Raw genomic sequence first — 21,000 nt, forward strand, 5'->3', positions numbered from 1 at the left:
AACATTATTGTTATATTTAATAAACAAACATTAAACATGCATTCTTCGACTTTTGCCCGTAACAAACAATTTCTGTTTAATACTTCCTATTTTGGGCTGGATGGGAAATATGTTCTTTATGTGTGCCTGATCTATAAGTTGAATCATTATCGTCACAATCACACTTCAAGCGTGTCTGTGTGTTAACAGTTCACTAACCTGGTTACACAAGAGAGAAACAAGTTATTTTCAGCTGAGAAGTTTTAAAATAAGTTCCCATTAGGTTTAGAATGAGGTTTAAGGGTTAGTGTTTAGAATGAGGTTTAAGGGTTAGGTTTAGAATGAGGTTTAAGGGTTAGGTTTAGAATGAGGTTTAAGGGTTAGGTTTAGAATGAGGTTTAAGGGTTAGGTTTAGAATGAGGTTTAAGGGTTAGGTTTAGAATGAGGTTTAAGGGTTAGTGTTTAGAATGAGGTTTAAGGGTTAGTGTTTAGAATGAGGTTTAAGGGTTAGGTTTAGAATGAGGTTTAAGGGTTAGTGTTTAGAATGAGGTTTAAGGGTTAGGTTTAGAATGAGGTTTAAAGGGTTAGGTTAGGGTTTTGCGGCTCAGGTTAGGTTATGAGAAATCTGATTCTGAATCACAAGGATTTAGATTCCTAAACAGCCCTGACCTTGTCCCTAAACACACATTTTAGGCCAATTAAGCCCTCCACCGCAATTAATTATTTTAATTATTTAATTTCCCCCCATGCAACAAGGTGGCTAAGGCAGTATAAGAACCCCCGCGGGGGGTGGAGGGGATGGAGCGGGTGGAGGGGGTGGAGCGGGTGGAGGGGATGGAGGGGATGGAGCGGGTGGAGGGGGTGGAGCGGGTGGAGGGGATGGAGCGAGTGGAGGGGGTGGAGCGGGTGGAGGGGATGTAGAGGGTGGAGGGGGTGGAGCGGGTGGAGGGGGTGGAGCGGGTGGAGGGGATGGAGGGGATGGAGGGGATGGAGCGAGTGGAGGGGGTGGAGCGGGTGGAGGGGATGTAGAGGGTGGAGGGGGTGGAGCGGGTGGAGTGGGTGGAGGGGGTGGAGTGGGTGGAGGGGATGGAGCGAGTGGAGGGGGTGGAGCGGGTGGAGGGGATGAAGAGGGTGGAGGGGGTGGAGCGGGTGGAGGGGGTGGAGCGGGTGGAGGGGATGGAGCGGGTGGAGGGGATGGAGCGAGTGGAGGGGGTGGAGCGGGTGGAGGTGATGTAGAGGGTGGAGGGGGTGGAGCGGGTGGAGCGGGTGGAGGGGGTGGAGTGGGTGGAGGGGGTGGAGCGGGTGGAGGGGATGGAGCGAGTGGAGGGGGTGGAGCGGGTGGAGGGGATGTAGAGGGTGGAGGGGGGTGGAGGGGGTGGAGCGGGTGGAGCGGGTGGAGGGGGGTGGAGGGGGTGGAGCGGGTGGAGCGGGTGGAGGGGATGGAGCGGGTGGAGGGGGTGGAGCGGGTGGAGGGGATGGAGGGGATGGAGCGGGTGGAGGGGGTGGAGCGGGTGGAGGGGATGTAGAGTGTGGAGGGGGGTGGAGGGGGCGGAACTGTCTGTCTCCTGGAACCCCTCGAGAGTGGAAGGCCAGGTGCAGGCCTGGAGTCAGGGCCAACCATGTACATGAGCCAGGTGTTTCTTTTTATTCATTTCCTGTTAAACTCAGTTGTTCATTTAAAAACACATTTAACATGAGACATGACTCATTTAAAAATGAAAAATGAGTAAAATGCACTTTCTTTCTTCCTCTTACATATGCACCCAAACATGCTCATGCTCACAAACACACACACACTCACACACACTCACACTCACTCACACTCACACACACACACACACACAATCACACACACACACAATCACACACACACACACACCTTCTCATCCAAATAGCTGCTTTGTTTGATACAATCTGTGTATCTGGGGTTCCTTTCCTGTAGGAAGTTCTCCAAGAGTCTTGGATGACTGTAAGATGAAAAGCACAGGTAGCAAGAGTTCTCAGAGGCACAGTGAACCGGTTGAAAGTTACCATTCCCCAGTAAATAGTCCTGATCTTATGAGTGTCCTTTGAATCCGAAAGGCTGTTCCCCTTCCCCGTGTTAATAACAGCGTCACATTACAGGCTACATTCTTTCACCAGAATAAAAGCTCTGGGCCAGTCTGAGTGGGAACCCTGACCCGGAGAAACCATGCCAACCAAAGAACAAAGAGCGGCCTTACATGTCTCCACCCACCTCCTTCAACCTAGTAGATAACTTAGGGATCCATGAAAGCTGACCTGGTATCAGAGGAAACGGCAAACATCTACTGCATGGTCCGCATCACAGAAAACTGCCTTTGATGAATAGTACATACTTATGTTCCAGCATCCTACATTCAAAGACATATCATACTGAACCATACAGATCATAAATCATACTGAACAGTCACACCAGATGTCCTAGCTCTGCATTCAGCAAACTACATTCTCCAAACACCCTTCACAACCTCTTCACACCCCCCCACACAACCTTATACACTCTCTAAACACACCCTACACACCCCCTCTGGACCGCCTTCACACTCCACACACACTCCACACACCACATTCACATAGTCTCTAAACACACTGTATGCACACACTCTAAATACACACACACACACCACACACACCACACAGTGACACCTACCAGGTGACACCTACCAGGGGGTCCAGTACGAGAGGAAAACCAAGCGTACATATCCTCATGGGCCTCACCAGGGCTCAATGGAGGCCAAAGTGGGGCCCCATGCTACCCCAGGGACAGAGACTTGATATGGGCTGGGGTGGAGACAGGACCCCTGCCTGGGGCTGTGGTCCTCCAGCCCGCAGGCTCCTACTGGGCTTGGGCGTTGAGGTGAAACGCTGCCACTTTCACATCTCGCCACTGTCGTCGAGACAAGAGTGCCGAAGAGGAACCAAAGGAAGGGGCCTCTCACGACAAGTGCTCTGCTGTGCTTTATGTCCTCTCCTCCTCCATAATGAAGGAAGGGGAAACGAAGGATCAGAAGTGGACTAAGAAGATGCCACTTCTTCCTTCCTCTCTTGTCTCTCTCTGTACTTCTCCTTCGCTTGGTCTTGTTGCCGAAAGTTCCTCATAACAAACTGCTAGACCTGTCCACTACGTTTTGTAAAGTGTATAGGAGATATTCTCCTCCCCTTCTCCCTGAGCTGCTGAAAGAACAAAACGCCCGACTGCATGTTTGTATGAGCCAGTGGTGTATCTGTTTGTTTGTGTGGTGGTGGTGGTGTTTGTGTGTATCTGTTTGTTTGTGTGGTGGTGTTTGTGCGTATCTGTTTGTTTGTGTGGTGGTGGTGGTGTTTGTGTGTATCTGTTTGTTTGTTGTTTTGGTGGTGGTGGTGTTTGTGTGTATCTGTTTGTTTGTGTGGTGGTGGTGGTGGTGGTGTTTGTGTGTATCTGTTTGTGTGATGGTGGTGTTTGTGTGTATCTGTTTGTGTGATGGTGGTGGTGTTTGTGTGTATCTGTTTGTGTGGTGGTGGTGGTGTTTGTGTGTATCTGTTTGTGTGATGGTGGTGGTGGTGTTTGTGTGTATCTGTTTGTGTGATGGTGGTGGTGGTGTTTGTGTGTATCTGTTTGTGTGATGGTGGTGTTTGTGTGTATCTGTTTGTGTGATGGTGGTGTTTGTGTGTATCTGTTTGTGTGATGGTGGTGGTGTTTGTGTGTATCTGTTTGTGTGATGGTGGTGGTGTTTGTGTGTATCTGTTTGTGTGGTGGTGGTGGTGTTTGTGTGTATCTGTTTGTGTGATGGTGGTGGTGGTGTTTGTGTGTATCTGTTTGTGTGGTGGTGGTGGTGTTTGTGTGTATCTGTTTGTGTGGTGGTGGTGGTGTTTGTGTGTATCTGTTTGTTTGTGTGATGGTGGTGGTGTTTGTGTGTATCTGTTTGTTTGTGTGATGGTGGTGGGGTTTGTGTGTATCTGTTTGTTTGTGTGATGGTGGTGGTGGTGTTTGTGTGTGTGATGGTGGTGGTGGTGATTGTGTGTATCTGTTTGTTTGTGTGGTGGTGTTTGTGTGGTGGTGGTGGTGTTTGTGTGTGTGTGTGTGTGTGTGTATCTGTTTGTTTGTGTGGTGGTGGTGGTGTTTGTGTGTGCGTCATCATCCCTGAACATGTACAACACAAAATACGTACAACAATGTACAACACAAAATACGTACAACAATGTACAACACAAAATACGGTGTATGTGTGTGTCTATTTACAGTGCCGAGGGCCATGTGTGACCAGTTTAAGAACATTACATTCCTTAACTTATGCATGAGTTGGGGACATAGGTAAGCATGCTCTTTCCACTGCATGCCTGTAGCACAGAAAGGGCACATGAACAGGGCTGAAAACCGTCCCGCTAATTTTCCCATCTGATGCGTCTCTGGTTACAATGTTGTTACCAGATGGTATGCCTGAACCATAAAACCAACTGATATCCACAATCACTATTTGCAGTAAAATGCTGCCATTGTATAAACAACATTGCTAAGTGCTTGCACACTTGAATTGAAGGGTAAATACATTCCAAACATTTTATTTTGTCTATTTATTCCCAGACCACGAAAGCGTTCTCATGACTTGCTGAAAGCATTGTTGTGGACACCCACTACAGCAAGCACCACATTATTCCAGGAATATGATTTCAACTAAATATGTTCAGAATATCTTCCCATTTTTTTTTTATCGACAAATGTAGCAAAAAGTACCTTTCATGTAAAATGTAATCAAAAACCGAGTGTAGTAATGTTGGGATTCAGCCTTGTGTCAGGTGTCAGGTGAACTGTTCTGGACTTGTCCCATAACTTCCAAAATAGCCACTAACCCTAACCCGGATTTGACAATGATTTTATTAGAAATTCTGTAAGAAACATTTAAATGCAGCCCTGTCTATATAGACTAATGTCCAATTGAAAATTTGCTTGACACTGAAGGCTGTATTCAATTTAAGCCGTTATTCCATGTAAATGCTTTGCTCTTTTGAAAATATAGCCAACCCTACCTCTGCCAGAAGCAAATAATCAGTATGAAATCCCGCTTCAGAGGGAAACTGAAGCGATATGGATAAGATATCACACAGAGACCTTTCTTGTCACCAAACAAAATGTCAGATTCACTCAGTGGATGATAAATACCAGGTCTGATCCAAGCTGGTTGACAGGATTGTGTTAATTCACTTTGTTCAGAGCGTAACGTGACAAAATCAAATGGAACAATCTATATCAGAGACTCTGTACAGAGGAGGGGACAAGTGATAGAAGCAATTAAGATAGTTAGAGCTTAATAAATGAATTGCGGCGGTCACAAAATTAAATGAATATGCAGAGTTTAGGGACAGGAATTGTTTACGGCTGGGCGAAAGAGAAATAGGGTAGACGTAGACAATCTCAAAGAGATAGTATACTAGAGGTAAAGTGCATAAATGGACAGTAAATGAAGTGCACAGAATGAACACCTAAAGACAAAAAGCTGGAGGGTGAAACTGAATCCAAGCACCAGCTAAGTGAAGTAGCAGCAGAAAAAAAACAGGCTATTAACATGCAGAGCCAAACAGCCGACGCCGCAGAGCTTCCGTCACCATGGAGACGACAGAGCACTTCAGCGCAATCCCACTCCTGTCTGTGTGAGTTCTGACAGCTGGCCAAGACACGGAGACACTCCGAGGTGGTCACGTCCCGACATTTTTATGTCACATGGTAAAAATGTGCTGTGAAACAAGGTAAAAGTCCAAAAATCTTTCAGGCAGGTAGCCACCCCTAATGTCCTCAATGTGTTCAGCCAGACAGGCAGGGATTGGTCATGAGACCAAAAAGCTAAATACTCCTGGAAAGGGAACTGAGATTTCCACCACAATCACAGAACAGTCCTTTAACCTTTTTATGCTAGTGGAAAAAGTAAAAGTACTTGGCGGTGTTCAGCAGTTTTGGGAGGTTATTAATAAAGAGTTATCTTAATTCATAATTTTTCCCTCTTCCTATTTATTGAATTAATCACTGGTTAAATATGAACTGCCTTTCCCTGGTCATTTAGGTCTTAATTAGAGACTTCCCTAAAGAGCTGAACGAAGTCAAGTACTTTCACTTTGTGCTTTTTACACCACTGGTTGTAGCTGATATTCTGGCATTTTACATGTCTTCAGTATATAGCCTGGTTTGTCCTCCCATGTCATGTGATGGTAAATGTCTAGGATCTGAAGTCTGTTTACTGGATGACAAGACAACTCCATTTCCTGTGGGTCAAAGCCAAGGCTGAGTCAAAATTGTTAAGGTTCCCTATTTATCTCCAAGGTGTACTGCAAAATGTGTTCTCAAAAAATAGTTTATTTTGGTACAAATTCAGGTAGCCCACTCACATTTAGGGTCTGTTTGGGGGTATATAGCCTGGGGTCATCACATAACAATCACATATTGTTTCTACATTTAACTTACCGTGCTGGCCAGTAACATCTTCCCTAATGGGAAGAACGGGTGATACCTTCACCTACATGAGGACATACTGTACGCTCAACGACAACTCAGTACAGAGGTACAACAGCATCCTGAAACAGCGGCTTCCTCCAGGGAAGCCCGGATGATGGCTGGGAGCAGCCTCCTTCCTCTGTCTGACAGATGACAGGAGACAGAGAGGTGTGTGCCTTTGCCCTGGAGTCCGCTCAACCCGACGCCTGAGGACATAGTTAATGTGTCAAAAAAGCAGCCCGAGCGGAGTTTGACGATGACGCAAAACAAGCGCTAGGCTACACATGCCACCCTGACTGACCAGGTGCAGCGATTCGCAAGCTGCCTTGGCAACGCAGTGACCATTACCGATCACCCTTAGTAAAAAAAAAACTAAAAAAACAGGAAGTGCCCTTTCACTTGGTCAAAAAATAGAAGTGATGCTAGGCAGAATATTTTACACTTCTATACATATCTTAAAACACAGTGGCAAATGTATTTCGTTTGCAGGCCTGAAGTTATAGTTTAGTTTTTACATAGAATTGTAGGCCTGTTATACACAGCACAACATTTTGTTAGAAAAGGGAGGATGAGTTGCAAATAGAAATGCTTATTATTATTTACTGGCAATTTCCTGTCTTAAGTCAAGTATTTGTTGTGCTCTAAGAAACAAAAACCTCTGACCAGCCTCCCTATATGACACACATTCATGTGCTTTGTCTCCGGGAAGACAACTCGGCATTACTCCCAGCCTGAGCACGAAAGCTCATCCCCATTGAGAGGCTTTTGACAGTAACAAGCTGTCTGAATGGCACAGTGGAAAACCACTGTCTGTCTGGAGCCGCAGCCAGAAATCATGTTAGTCATCTGACCTGCTGATTCGCTGATCCCTACAACCCAGAACAGTCTAACGGTGTTTCCTGTTTCAGGATACCCCACATTGTGTTGCAGCCACACACAGACACACCTCCTTTAATTCACAGAGGGCCCAATGATTAGTTGACTGTTTCAATCAGACGTGTTTGTACTCGGCTGCAGTAGAAATCAATACTGCTGCGGGTAGCGGAGGATCGTAGTTGTGAAACATTTGTCAGAGAAAGCACTCAAGCACAGTGGAGACCAAAGGACAGGTCAGTGGTCTTAACAGAGGCAGGAGTGAGGGCACAGTTCGACAGCCCACAAATGTGTAACAGAGCCCCAAAGATTGAGGGAAGATTTGCCTTTGAAGGAGTGGGATTATGCTGACTGGCTCAAAGGCTTGAGACAAAACTTGCGGCTTCAGGACCTGAGACTCAACTAAGTCACGGTCGATTATTTGAGAGATTTGACTGCCTCATCCTTGAATCCTTTAGACTAGTCTCTTCTGTGTGTTCCAATGACTTGAGGTTTGATTTGCCTAAAGTTCCTTTACAGGTCTGATATCATCCCACTGATCAACAATGCATCTTCAATGCTTATCCTATCTGGACAAATCTCTCTCTCCATTGCTACATGTGTTTGGTATAAAAGGTGTTATTTGCTCTGTCAGAACTTGGTGGAGATATTCTTAGTCTATAAGACTTCATGTACTATAGGAAAACAGACATGAACTGCAGATATCCAGCTGAGCCTTTCATAACAAGCGCATTAAGGAAAGGTCACAGAGTTTTGCGTCAGAGGTCAGCCACCGCCTAGGAAAAAGAAATGTATACAGGAGGTTGGATGTTGGTGCTTCACGTCTATTTTGAGGTAGAACCTCAACCTCCCTGTGCCTGTCATACTGTTGCCTACAATTTACCCCACCTGGCCAACCCCTGCATTTAGCTTTCACCACCCTTATTTCAGGGCGGATGCCCCCCACCCCATGTCCCAGCACAGGACACCCTGGCCATGCTGTACCGTCCAGTCATATAGGACCTGCTTCCTTGAGCCATCAGCAAAGGAAGCCAGTGACAGAGAGCAAAACGGGCCGATACATGAGGCTTATGTCATTTACGAGGTCGACACAGAAAACAGGAAAAGCTGTCAGCTAACGTTTAACCCTGAAAGATACATCTGAGGGGAACATGGCCTTGGGCCAAAACCTTTCAAAGAGACCCCCTGGTCTTCATCGGTCCAGTTATCACCCACACGTCCAACCTTGGAGCTGTGCTCATTTGTAAAATTCTATCGTTTCGCACTAAAAATTATGAACTCACTTTAAATGTAAATTATAGCAATGTGCAATTTGATTGATGCAGCCAGGCATAACAAATCAACCCACATGGCCAGAGGGGCATAGTCAATCAATCACAGAAGCACAGAGCGCCCCATCGTTTCCATAGCAACGGAGGGACAACATATAAAGGACGTCAGCACTACATGTTATTAATGAACACATACCCCCAGGTATTCACAGTGTCAAATTTCTACCACGCCGGACTACATAATCTGTATCTGACACTGTGGACGTAAGCAGAGAACGAATGTATTTCCTGATCAGGACACAGAAGACAAGCCTGATATCAGACAACGTGATGGCGCGGGCAGGCACAAAGGCACACGCACACGCCCAGCTTCGCAGAAACAAACACATGCACACGCACACACGCACACACACACACACACACACACACACACACACAGCAACGGCCATCGCAAAGTTGTTACCGTGAGTAAGGGGGCTCTGAACCAAGTGCAGCTTGTCATTCAATTAGAAACCAAGGGACACTACCAGAAATGAGCTCCTGGAGGCCTTCACAGAAGGAAGGGACAGAGGGATGAAACAGGATGACACACTTGGAGGCTGAAATAATCCCAAATCCCAATATCATCAGACTGACTCAGCAGAGACGTTGAGTAGCTGTGGCCGCATAATCGTCTCAGTAAATACGTTATCTTGACTTGGGTCCCTGTTTGCCTAATCCATTCAGCACATGATATCAAGCGCTGGCTATTTGTGTAGGTGTACGTTAGCTCAGGTAATTACCAAAGTGTGAGAGGGCCTGGAACACCAAGTTTAGGCACCTGATGACTGGAAGAAGCAGGAAACAAGTGAGAATCACAAATCTGACCTGGGGGTCTCAATATCTCAGAGAAAAGGGCTCTCGCTCACAAGTATGAGGATGAGGAAGCAAATGTGCCTTATAGCAGGAGGTTGTGGGAGGGTAGAATGGGGAGAGAGACAGTGTGTGTGTGTGTCTGAGAAAGCGGATTCTTTGACTGATATTGAAGTTTGATAAATCAGTGTGAGGAAAGGTGTTACCATAATATTGTCCGTTTGTGAGTGTATTGACATCCCACAGTGACAGAACCACTCTGTACACTCACCTAAAGGATTATTAGGAACACCTGCTCAATTTCTCATTAATGCAATTATCTAATCAACCAATCACATGGCAGTTGCTTCAATGCATTTAGGGGTGTGGTCCTGGTCAAGACAATCTCCTGAACTCCAAACTGAATGTCAGAATGGGAAAGAAAGGTGATTTAAGGAATTTTGAGCGTGGCATGGTTGTTGGTGCCAGATGGGCCGGTCTGAGTATTTCACAATCTGCTCAGTTACTGGGATTTTCACACACAACCATTTCTAGGGTCTACAAAGAATGGTGTGAAAAGGGAAAAACATCCAGTATGCGGCAGTCCTGTGGGCGAAAATGCCTTGTTGATGCTAGAGGTCAGAGGAGAATGGGCCGACTGATTCAAGCTGATAGAAGAGCAACTTTTACTGAAATAACCACTCGTTACAACCGAGGTATGCAGCAAAGCATTTTTGAAGCCACAACACGCACAACCTTGAGGCAGATGGGCTACAACAGCAGAAGACCCCACCGGGTACCACTCATCTCCACTACAAATAGGAAAAAGAGCCTACAATTTGCACAAGCTCACCAAAATTGGACAGTTGAAGACTGGAAGAATGTTGCCTGGTCTGATGAGTCTCGATTTCTGTTGACACATTCAGATGGTAGAGTCAGAATTTGGCGTAAACAGAATGAGAACATGGATCCATCATGCCTTTACCACTGTGCAGGCTGGTGGTGGTGGTGTAATGGTGTCGGGGATGTTTTCTTGGCACACTTTAGGCCCCTTAGTGCCAATTGGGCATCGTTTAAATGCCACGGCCTACCTGAGCATTGTTTCTGACCATGTCCATCCCTTTATGACCACCATGTACCCATCCTCTGATGGCTACTTCCAGCTGGGTAATGCACCATGTCACAAAGCTCGAATCATTTCAAATTTGTTTCTTGAACATGTACTGAAATGGCCCCCACAGTCACCAGATCTCAACCCAATAGATCATCTTTGGGATGTGGTGGAACGGGAGCTTTGTGCCCTGGATGTGCATCCCACAAATCTCCATCAACTGCAAGATGCAATCCTATCAATATGGGCCAACATTTCTAAAGAATGCTTTCAGCACCTTGTTGAATCAATGCCACATAGAATTAAGGCAGTTCTGAAGGCGAAAGGGGGTCAAACACAGTATTAGTATGGTGTTCCTAATAATCCTTTAGGTGAGTGTATAACAAGTTATATCCAAAACGAACCCAGCGAAGGAACTAATCCACCATGTGTTTTTTGCTGGTATTGGTACATTAAACCATCGAGACGTAGAGGTTGACTAGGGCCAAAAACGTTTAACATATTACCTGATTTACACAGTTCCGGGCGGCCCTATGATAACCCAAAATAAAACAAAACAACAACACATTTCAGCTTCAGACTGTAATCAGTACAAGCCTACATGATGACGACGCAACAATTTCTAGCTCCTCGTGCACATACGCACTACGACTGAGGCGCAAAACAATGACTTGTGTCCCTTCACATTGTGACAGCGTGACCTTAGGCTAGTGACATTTGGCCAGGGTCAAATGGAGTGAGAGACTCCATTCAACCCCTGGCATTGTCCGCCTGCCAAAGGAAGTCCCGTTTTCCCGCCCTCACGTTCTACATGATTAAACGCTTTTGTTCGCCGATGGAGGCAAAAAAAAGAAAAACATGATAGACAGGTCTTGACAAGTCGACCACGCTCTGCTACATGAAACAACACTTACAGTCAACTGTTACAGAGCGAATGACAACACTTGTGGGCGGCTATTAGCCAATGAACCGCAAGTGATGCTTGTGCTGGGTGATTGCTCATCAGCTGCCTTGGTGGTAATTAAATCCTATTCACGTTGCTGACATCAAGTTCATTATCATGACAGATGAGAGGGGGCTTATGGGAAGAAGGCTGACTGGCTCTTTGTGACATCATCGCTGTGGCGGTTGGTTGGACAAGTTGATGACGATTGAAGAGAACAGTATGTCATGTGATTTCCCATAAAGAACAGCTGACTATCAGGCTCCATTCCTAGTATAGCTGATGCCATAGAATTACAGTGTTTAGCCGAAAGTAGCCGACTGTAGATGAGTAAAGTTGTTGTGCAGCCTAAAGTCGGATGCTGTTATGGTTTTCACACAGCCAGGCTCAGGTTAACATGGCCGTATTTACACTGTAAGTAATGTCAAAATAAACATGTCTCCAACCCCCAAATCACATGTGAAACTGTGATCATGTGTGTATGAACACGTACAATTGGTGAGAGACGTCCCAGGCACGTGTTTCACGTTAGGCTGAGTCAATCAAAAAAAAAAAGCAGAGGGCAGTCTGAGGCCAACGCTGAGAAGAACTGCAGTGTCGTGAAGACAACTCAAAACGTCATGACCTTTGTCTGAAAAATGAATCCATCCAGACAATACTTTTCATCCCCGTCCCAGAACACACTTTGAGAAGTTGGTAAACGTTGTCACATAAGTGATCAGTGCTTTTAACCATTTTAGGCAACTTTATCAACAATTCCCAACTTCATTGGCTGATCTCTGACGACTTGTCCAACTAGGCCATTAGAATGGATCAGCCAACTGTGAAGTAAATTAAGTACCTACTTTAAAATGTAACAAAAGCCCAGATGGCGTTGTTTATACTGCCACAGAGGCCATAAGTGTGCCCTGTTTGACCATTGTACATTGGAAATGTACACAATGCTCAAATGGAACATATCACAATTGTTTTCTATAGCATTGCTTTTACGAAATCACAGTACCTCTGTAATCACTAAGATGTGAACACACGATCCCTCACAGAGATGTTTCGCTTTTTTTTTTTTTTTTACAACCTTTACGTAACGTTCCTCTCCTGAGCTTTCAGTGGGAACACACCAAATACAAGGCCGAGTGAAGAGAGCAAAAACATCTGGAATCCACCACGTCACACTGTTACAAGCCGGCCCAGTCAGAAATTCACAGGCGTGACAGAGACTCCTACTGGACATGTTGGGTAACACAGCTCTCGGTCTCAAGTGGTTCAAAGGCACGGTCCAACAAACCTAAATTTGAAGCATTTTCCTCTGTTCTACCCACACAATGGAAAAACCTAGGTGGTTAATTGCCTGAAATTATGCTTTAGGAGCTACTCGGGTTGTGAGAACTACAAACAAGAAATGACAATAGCAGCTCGTAGTGGTCCACTGTAGCTTGGCTGACAGAGCCTAGCACTTAGAATGCCAAGGTTGAGGGTTCAACTCCCACTGGGGGCCAGTAAAACAATGTATGAACTTACTACTCCAAATCTCTGCTGAGTGACTCGGCTGCGAAGCTTTTCAGAAAATAGGTACAGCTGCACAAAATATCCATGCAGTCATCGCTGACTTTTAGCTTTCTCCTAATTCAGGTGTTTTCCTGTTAAGTAGTGCAGCGACAGAGAGTAGAGGTCTGGATAAGTGAATTGGAGGACTCCCCATTTTCCCACAGCGGTCCAAGCTGGGCTGTCTGCCAACTGGGGCTTAAGGCCACAAGCTTGGCTGTCTAACCTGTTAACATAGCAACGCTCTCACAAGGGGGCCAAAGAGGACAGAGAGACAAGTGTGATTTTCACTAAAGTTTAAGGTCAGACTATATAGGGACATAGGCTGCCATTTCTTGAACCAGCCAAGCATTTTGTAAGCAATAGACCTAGTGGGAAATGCATACACCCTCAAAAATAAACAAATACATTTTGGAAAATACTAACCCTCATGACCAAAATACTAACTCTCAAGACCAAAACACGAACCCTCATAAGAAAAGAGTAATAAGGATAACAGACCGCAGGGTCTACTCTGTTTCCTGTGTCAAATGACATGCTCATTATAAGGGGTGCTCCAGACGAAGAGACTGGTCTGGCTTGGGTGGATCCACACGCTTCGTTGCACAACAGGACTGGTCTCCACAATCATATTAAAGGGCATATTAAAGGGCAGGAAAGCTGACTTGGAATTCCATTGACTTCTCAGTACCTCCATAATTGGATTATTTCAGCTGTCTTCTTGTCATATCTATAAAAAAAAATTAAGACACATTCACTATTACTGTTTGTATTGTCCTAGCCAGTAGTGTCAGTGTGTTTTTAATAAAGACATAAAGAAAGTGAGAAATAAAGAGAGGAAGTGTGGCTCATCGTGGACATTAGGTTTCTAAAAAATTTCATAAAGTCCGTCTATTGGTCTTCACAGGAGACATTCCAATGGTCTCTTCTCTCTTATCTATTATTTATTGGCCTGGCTCAGGCCCAGCGATCCTCTACCATTTCACATCTCCAACTCTTCCCCAGCCCATTCACCCACTATCAGACAGCCAGAGAGAGAGACGCACTGAGACGGCTTCCTTGTTCCCACGTTAGCCAAGCATTTGCAGCTCTCCAAGCTCACAGGTGGACATATACTGGACCACATAGAAGCCTCCAGATGAGGGTACTACTGGAATCTCTAATATGCCAGTGCTGAGACCACTAATTTGTGGTCCATAAACTACAAATCCTCTGGCAAAAACTGAAAAGAAGCTTGGAGCTCAATGCATTTGAGGATCTCCTAAGTAATCTCGGACCAATGTAAAGCATAATGCATTAAGATCAATAAATAAGTAATAGAGGGATACGCTGTAGAAGAAAGAGGGAGTGAGGGGGAGACAGAGAGGGGGATGGAGAAAGACAGGAATTAAGAGAAGAACGGGGGGGGGTCATAGAGAATGATGGAAAGGGTAAGAGACAAAAGAGAGCGAGACAGAAAAAGAAGGATTGAGAGAGGGATTGAAAGGAGGATATATATAGAGAGAAAGAGTTCCATTCTAGGTTAACGCGTCCAAAGTCTACCTCTGGCATAAAGCTACAAAAAAGAATATGCTGACACACTGAAAGGAAGACCAATCTCTTACAAAAATGTGGGGATACCGATTCTGCTTTATAGTATGGACAAAACCTTTCATTTACCTGATAATACAGGCATTATGTAAGTTGGTAGTGCTTCTGCATTGGAGGTAGATATTGATACACAGTTGTGTTATCACCAAACTGGAGAAAATGGTGGGTTTGTTGTTCTCTAAGCCTGGATTTGGAGAACTTTGCAGTAGAGACTAGTACCAGGGGAACAGCAAAACCACACACTCCTTGTGGACCCCAAAGTCGGACCGAAAAACAGACAAACTACAGTCCCCCACGGCTTCCCAGAGCTTACAACTTTCGCCCTCCTCCAAACCCATGAAAACAAAAAAGGATATTGGATGCCTCAGGAGGATACATAGAACAGGGTGGCTTTGCCAAGAACATGGACAGAAATTATTTTGACAAAGGTGATGATAATGAAGGGGACTGGTCCCAATGCACCTATGAGACCTTCCTCCGTCCCTCAGCTTTTACACAAGTTGATATTGGACCAATTGTTTATGATAAGTATTTTCTGGGTTGCCATGGTTCTGGGTGTCATTTCAATAGCAGATGATCTTGGTTTAGTTTTCTTGCAGCTCTTTGACAGAGGAAACTTGGTTGTGGTTAACTTCCATGACACTTTCAATACCTTTCTCAATGGCATTCAAAGCTGTTAAATAATGAACTCTGACGAAGCCCAAGAAAAAAAGACAAAATACTTTTTTCGGGATACATTTTGCGAAACAAACACTCATACGCACGCACACACACACACTTGTTTATTTTACAAGCTTTTCTGACTCGTTACGATTGAGGTAGGCAACCCCATGTCCCCCCCTGCGCACTGCCCTCGTTCCGCGTGCCATGACAGACGTACAAAAGACATGGCCTCGTGCCAGAGCCTAATCTGTTTTTTTAAAGACTACAAAAAAGATCCCCAGCCTGGGGCAGTAACGTGAATAGTGAGTTGTTATGGTAATACATTCTAGCAACTGCATCCAAGCAGTTTGTTTACGGTCGTTTGTATTCTGAATGTTATTGAATTTACCGTGAGAAAGTAAATAGCAGCCTTACACATCCAACCATAAATATCAAACATGTGATTTAGTGAAAATGTTCTTTGTCTCTTTAAATCTCTGAACGAGCAGCCTATGTGCTTAACACAGAACTGGAGCAACACATGAAAACACAACAGATATTGTCACCAATATCATAAAGCAAATGTTTTTTATACCTGTGTATCCAGCATCATCATCATCTTCTCGGATTCATATCTTCCTCCTTGTCTTTTTCCAGGCAAATCTTGACGCGTCGTGAGGCACCTACAACACACCACTCCACATTTCCAGCGAAATTGCCAAAACCCCACTGACAGCACACTTGAAACGTGTCGGATTCCCAGTGACTGCAGTAGGCTACTGCTCCAGGATTGCACAGTGGAATATAATAGGAGTACAACAGCGGTGTCCAGTTGTGTGTCATCAATTCCACCTCTATTGATATCACCCACTAAAATTCAGACAGTAAACATCGAAAAAGCTTCCCGCAGTTCAGTTTGGGCAAATGGCCGCTTTAGAAAAACATGCTCAGTAATGGAAAAAACACTTGTTTCAAATCAACTGGGCCACATATGCTTTCCATTCAGGATGATAAACCGGTGGTCCGATTTTAATCCAGAAATTAGTGGGGGAGGGAGGACAAATAGAGAAAAGGCTATAGCCCTAGAGAAAAATAGATCACTGTGGGTAGCCTACATACGAGAATGAGAAACCACAGGCGACCACTTCACTTGTCGCATGGAGACCCCATATTATAAACGCTATAGGCCTTGTTCGGTGTGCCATGGGTTTGTTTCTTTGGTTCGAAACACGAGTCTCGATTATATCGAGGTTGCTCCCATTTAAATGAAAAATTCCCATTTAGAGAGTAATTTTATTTGACACTTGGAGACCAAGTAGAGTGGGTTACCCACACTCCTAAAATACACAATTATTCTGTGTCTTAAAATAAATGTAGCCTAAAGGCAGTTACATTATGAAATAGGCTATGAAAAACAATCTGCGATATCCATGTACATTTTACATGACGCTGAAGGCACGGATGGATGACAAGGCGATCCCATTTTCTGGGTCATCTTTTCCTACAGCCTTATTCTGGACAAGAGAAATAAGACCCGACCATTAGCTTATATAAATCATACAATGTATACGGTCAACATCAATTTTCATTGCTGGGTGCTCCCATGTAGATGAATGCATTTCCAGAGGCTCCTGTTTCTAAGCTCCGGTTTCTATAATTATCCCAATGTCCCGTTCCTTTAAATAATCTCCAGACACAAAATGGATGGTCTCTCCAATGTCTTGCATTTTCATATTCTTCTCTGAGCAGCCTCTTTTGGGATGTGTGGAATCAGTGTCACATCGCTCTTTCATATGCCTCTGAGGTGTTGGCCGTTCCGTACACAAAAAATAGCAACCCCATAAATAGCATAACAATTAGTCCAGTTCTGGCCCAACGCATTTAAATGCGGAACGAGAATGTGAGAAATAAACGTCATAAATCACTGATATCCACAACGCACGACGTTAGAACATTTGATTTGAATTATTCGGTATCCACCGGTAGTTACTGACCAGGCTGCCAGTATTTTGAGTTTAACGTTAATTTAGCATCCTATCCTTACAGCGCTCATCTCCTCGAGTGGATGGTTCCGATCCCCGAAGTAGACCTACTCCATTCATTGTCGAAAGGGTCACCGGGTTGTTCCTCGGTGTAGTCCAGGTAAACCTAGAATCTACGAGCAGAATCACCAGACGCACTCCGCCAGCCGGTTCGCGGGGAGATAAAGAACAGAGGGAATGCCGCCAGTCCTCACGACGCGCTCTGTCTGAATTCTGCGTGCGCAGCCAGCCAGGGCAGATTTGACCTCAATCTGAAATTGCTACATTGGTTACAGACATGAATATAATCTATATTGGGTCACGTGTCTGGTGTAATCTACTGTTGCAGTCAGCAAAAAATAAAAAATGTAAGACAGCAGGAAAAACAAGTGATCACATATAGTAGCTTAATCCTAGGCTATGTTGTAGACCTATAGGCTAATAATTTAAACGCAACTCCCGCGTCGTATGGTTTGACGTAGAGAAAATATAGGCTATAGGGTAAAATGTCAGACTGAGCCTGACATTTTAGAGACATTTTTGATTTAGTTATCATCTATAACCTAGCTCTTGCGTGAGACTGGCAAAATGCCCTCTTGGTGCCTTGTTTAAAAACAAGCTTATCTTCACATTCTGCTCACATCCTCAGTGCATCATTAGGCCCATGTAGGTTTGTGGGTTTCGAGGTGCATTTTAGCAGGCTTTTCATTGGGGCACCAATTCACCTGGGCAGAAGTCTGTCCTCGCGCTTTGGGAAAGGTGACAGATGCCCCATCTCGCGCACAAGTCCAGCAGATGCGACACGATTTTTATAAACGGCGGTCTGCTTTCGCATTGCCCACCGCAAGACGGCAATCTTAGGAAATGCGGTTTGTAACGTCACATTCACCCACCAGGACTTCGGTAATACCACCAGGACGGTAGCAAACGAAGACATGAACGGTAATAATCTATCATTGGGGAACGAGAACCCAGTACACGGCAATTGAGGGAGGGGTTGCCATGGAAACAAGCTGCTCAACGATCCCTACCGAGTGTTGTATAATAATCTGCGATGTTGCCACTGTGAGGCAGGGATTCACAATTCATTGTGTATGTTCAGCATTCAACAGCATACTCCAGCCATGAGGGTTTGGTTAAGAGGCAAAAAAACGGTCTGTTAAGTCAGTTATTTGAATCTTCGTTTTCATAAAGAAAAAAAAAACACCAAAGCAGAATTTCGTAGGCCTAGTTCAAACAAACAGAGAACCTCAAAGATATTTGATTCAAACCATAATTGAAATATTTATTGTGCATTTGCAAACACTGTAAAAACAAATATAGAACTCCAATACTAAGATATATACCCATACAAAAATGTATAGTCATGCAAAAAACAGAAGTCTCTCTCTCTCACACTCTCACACTCTCACACTCTCACACTCTCACACTCTCACACTCTCACACTCTCACACTCTCACACTCTCACACTCTCACACTCTCACACTCTCACACTCTCACACTCTCACACTCTCACACACACGTTACACTGTTTCAGGACAGAAATACAGAGCAGAGCCCACATGAAAAAGAACAACAATTGTCATAAAGGGCCATTTCTTCCCCAAAAGTTATACACTTGAATTGCACCTATCCACAGGAAAAACAATTCCCAGATGTATCATGTCTCTATTCAAGTCAATGATTCATAATTTTCTATTAACCCTATATCTATACATATCATCCCATCCAATAGGCCAAATCCCAGTAGGTAACTTTTGAAAAACTGGACCCAGATTTAGTCGATTCCTCTCCCAGCTTTGAAAAAGGTAATTCAGTTTGCAACATCCTTTCCTCCAATGCTTTCCCACATGTTACATAGTAGCAATAAGATAATCATTAGAAAGAGAGTAAAGACTGATGTTAAGTAGCCAGAGAGACCAGTGATTTCGGTCACACAAATATAAAACAAGTTAGACAATCAAGGGAAAATTGATTTATATGGTAGACATTCATTCTGAACCTGGTCTCAACATTCCACCACCCACCTAAAAACTAAAACAAAGACCTAAACGGCAACAAAAATAAGTCATTTTCTCTTGCACTTGTTGTTCAGGCACATGGGAGATGAGGGGGAAGAAAAGCAACAAAATGCTACACATTTACAAAAGCCTTCAAGGTTTTTTAAGGTGTAGAGTAGTCCCTACCAGAGCTGACCCTGCAGGGGATGGCCAAAATAAAAAATAAACACATGGAAAAGAACTGTTACTTTGATGTAACTAAATTACAATTACAAACTCAGCTACAGGTCACATGAGGTTGATGGCCAATAAACAGTACATGTGTCGGCTATAAGGTCAGGCAATTGTCACTGAGTAACATGAAGCAACTAACAGTTCCAAAGTAGTAAAGAAGTTGGGAGCTTCACAAAGTGGACATTTATGGCAGGGATACTATTAGGAAAACCACTTGTATCCAAACCCAATAAAACAAAAGACTGGTTGCAGGGTAAGAATCAGAAGCGATCATTTTGTTCCCGCCACATCCAGTCAGTGAACCAATCACAATTATCACTACTGGGGCTCTTAAGTAGCACAATGGCGCAAAGCACCTGTAGCACCAAGCGGATCACCACAGTCTAGGTTCAAGTCTTGACTGCCCCGGTGTCTGGCGAGTGGAAACCCCATGGGCGGTGCTAGGTCACCCACCCCTGCCCCAGGTGTTGGGAGGCATCTTCACCAGGGACTACCTGATCTCAACCCCCCTCTACCCACTTCCTCAGGTGTCTACCAAGCAGTTTGCCAGGTGACTGGGCGGGCCCTAATATGCATCGGACCCCCATGTGACTTCCTGGTTGGAAGGTCTGTTCGTCTGCACGAATGGCAATGAGGAAAGCTTTCTGATGGAATAGGCCTATCTAGTTGGATGACTAGATATGGAAAGTGAGAATGGGAGAAAAAAAACCCCCAAAAAACTGCTGTACCCGAAGTTTTCTATTGAAATTATTTTTTGATTGACATCACGTCCTCATGCAAAGAGTTTTAGAGTCAGCACGAGTGCAGTGGACCATTCTGTGTTGTGTCAGAGGCTGTCAGATGTCTACGAAATGATAATTACCAAGAACCACATGGACCAAGTTCACAAGCCATTCTTTCTCCACTTCACCAACTTTGGACGTGGAACTACAGCTGCTGTCCACAGGAGCCTTGACTCCTAAACACCAACAGACTTCAGAGCTCTGTAGCAAAGAGCCCGTGTCCAGTTCTCTCCCCTCCTACGCGGCTCTGCACGCTTCCACTGCCAGCGCTTTGCGCTCCGCTCCCTTTTCATTAGGTCCAAGGCCACCAGTGACCTCACTTCACAGAGGGGACATGCTGCACCTTAAGTGTTGTCACACGGTTTGAACGTTGTCACACGGTCGGAGCTAGGCGGCCTTAAATTACACAACAGTAATGAGGGGGTGGCCAGCCGGCCCAGAGAGGGCTGGAGAGAAGATGACAGAGTGAAAGAAAGGAGGGGGGAAATTGTTTGATGAAGAATGGGGAAAAACATGGGACAGCAACGGGGATAGTGCGCGAAATGAAAACGGCAGGCTACTTTTTGAGCACTTGGCATCTCTTTAAATAGCTTGGGGGAACTCTACTCTAGCTTTAAATGTTTAGAAGTAGGGTTTCCCAAACTATTGGTCACAAGCCGGCGTTGGGTTCCCTGTTTTAAAAATGGGTTTGCAAGAAGAA

The 21,000-nt window shown here is 44.8% G+C and overlaps 1 protein-coding gene across 1 annotated transcript in view; it reads right to left on the minus strand.

The window, feature by feature from the left end:
- LOC105007891 (ral guanine nucleotide dissociation stimulator) overlaps nt 1-17,478 on the minus strand; it is a 52,029-nt gene extending 34,551 nt beyond the window's left edge. The window contains exon 1 of the mRNA XM_029124997.2: nt 15,859-17,478. Coding sequence (XP_028980830.1) covers nt 15,859-15,882 — 24 coding nt within the window. The 5' untranslated portion in view covers nt 15,883-17,478. The remainder of the gene's footprint in view (nt 1-15,858) is intronic.
- Between the last annotated feature and the right edge of the window lie 3,522 nt (nt 17,479-21,000).

Source organism: Esox lucius, chromosome 14, assembly GCF_011004845.1.
Source record: "Esox lucius isolate fEsoLuc1 chromosome 14, fEsoLuc1.pri, whole genome shotgun sequence".
NCBI classification, from domain to species: domain Eukaryota; kingdom Metazoa; phylum Chordata; class Actinopteri; order Esociformes; family Esocidae; genus Esox; species Esox lucius.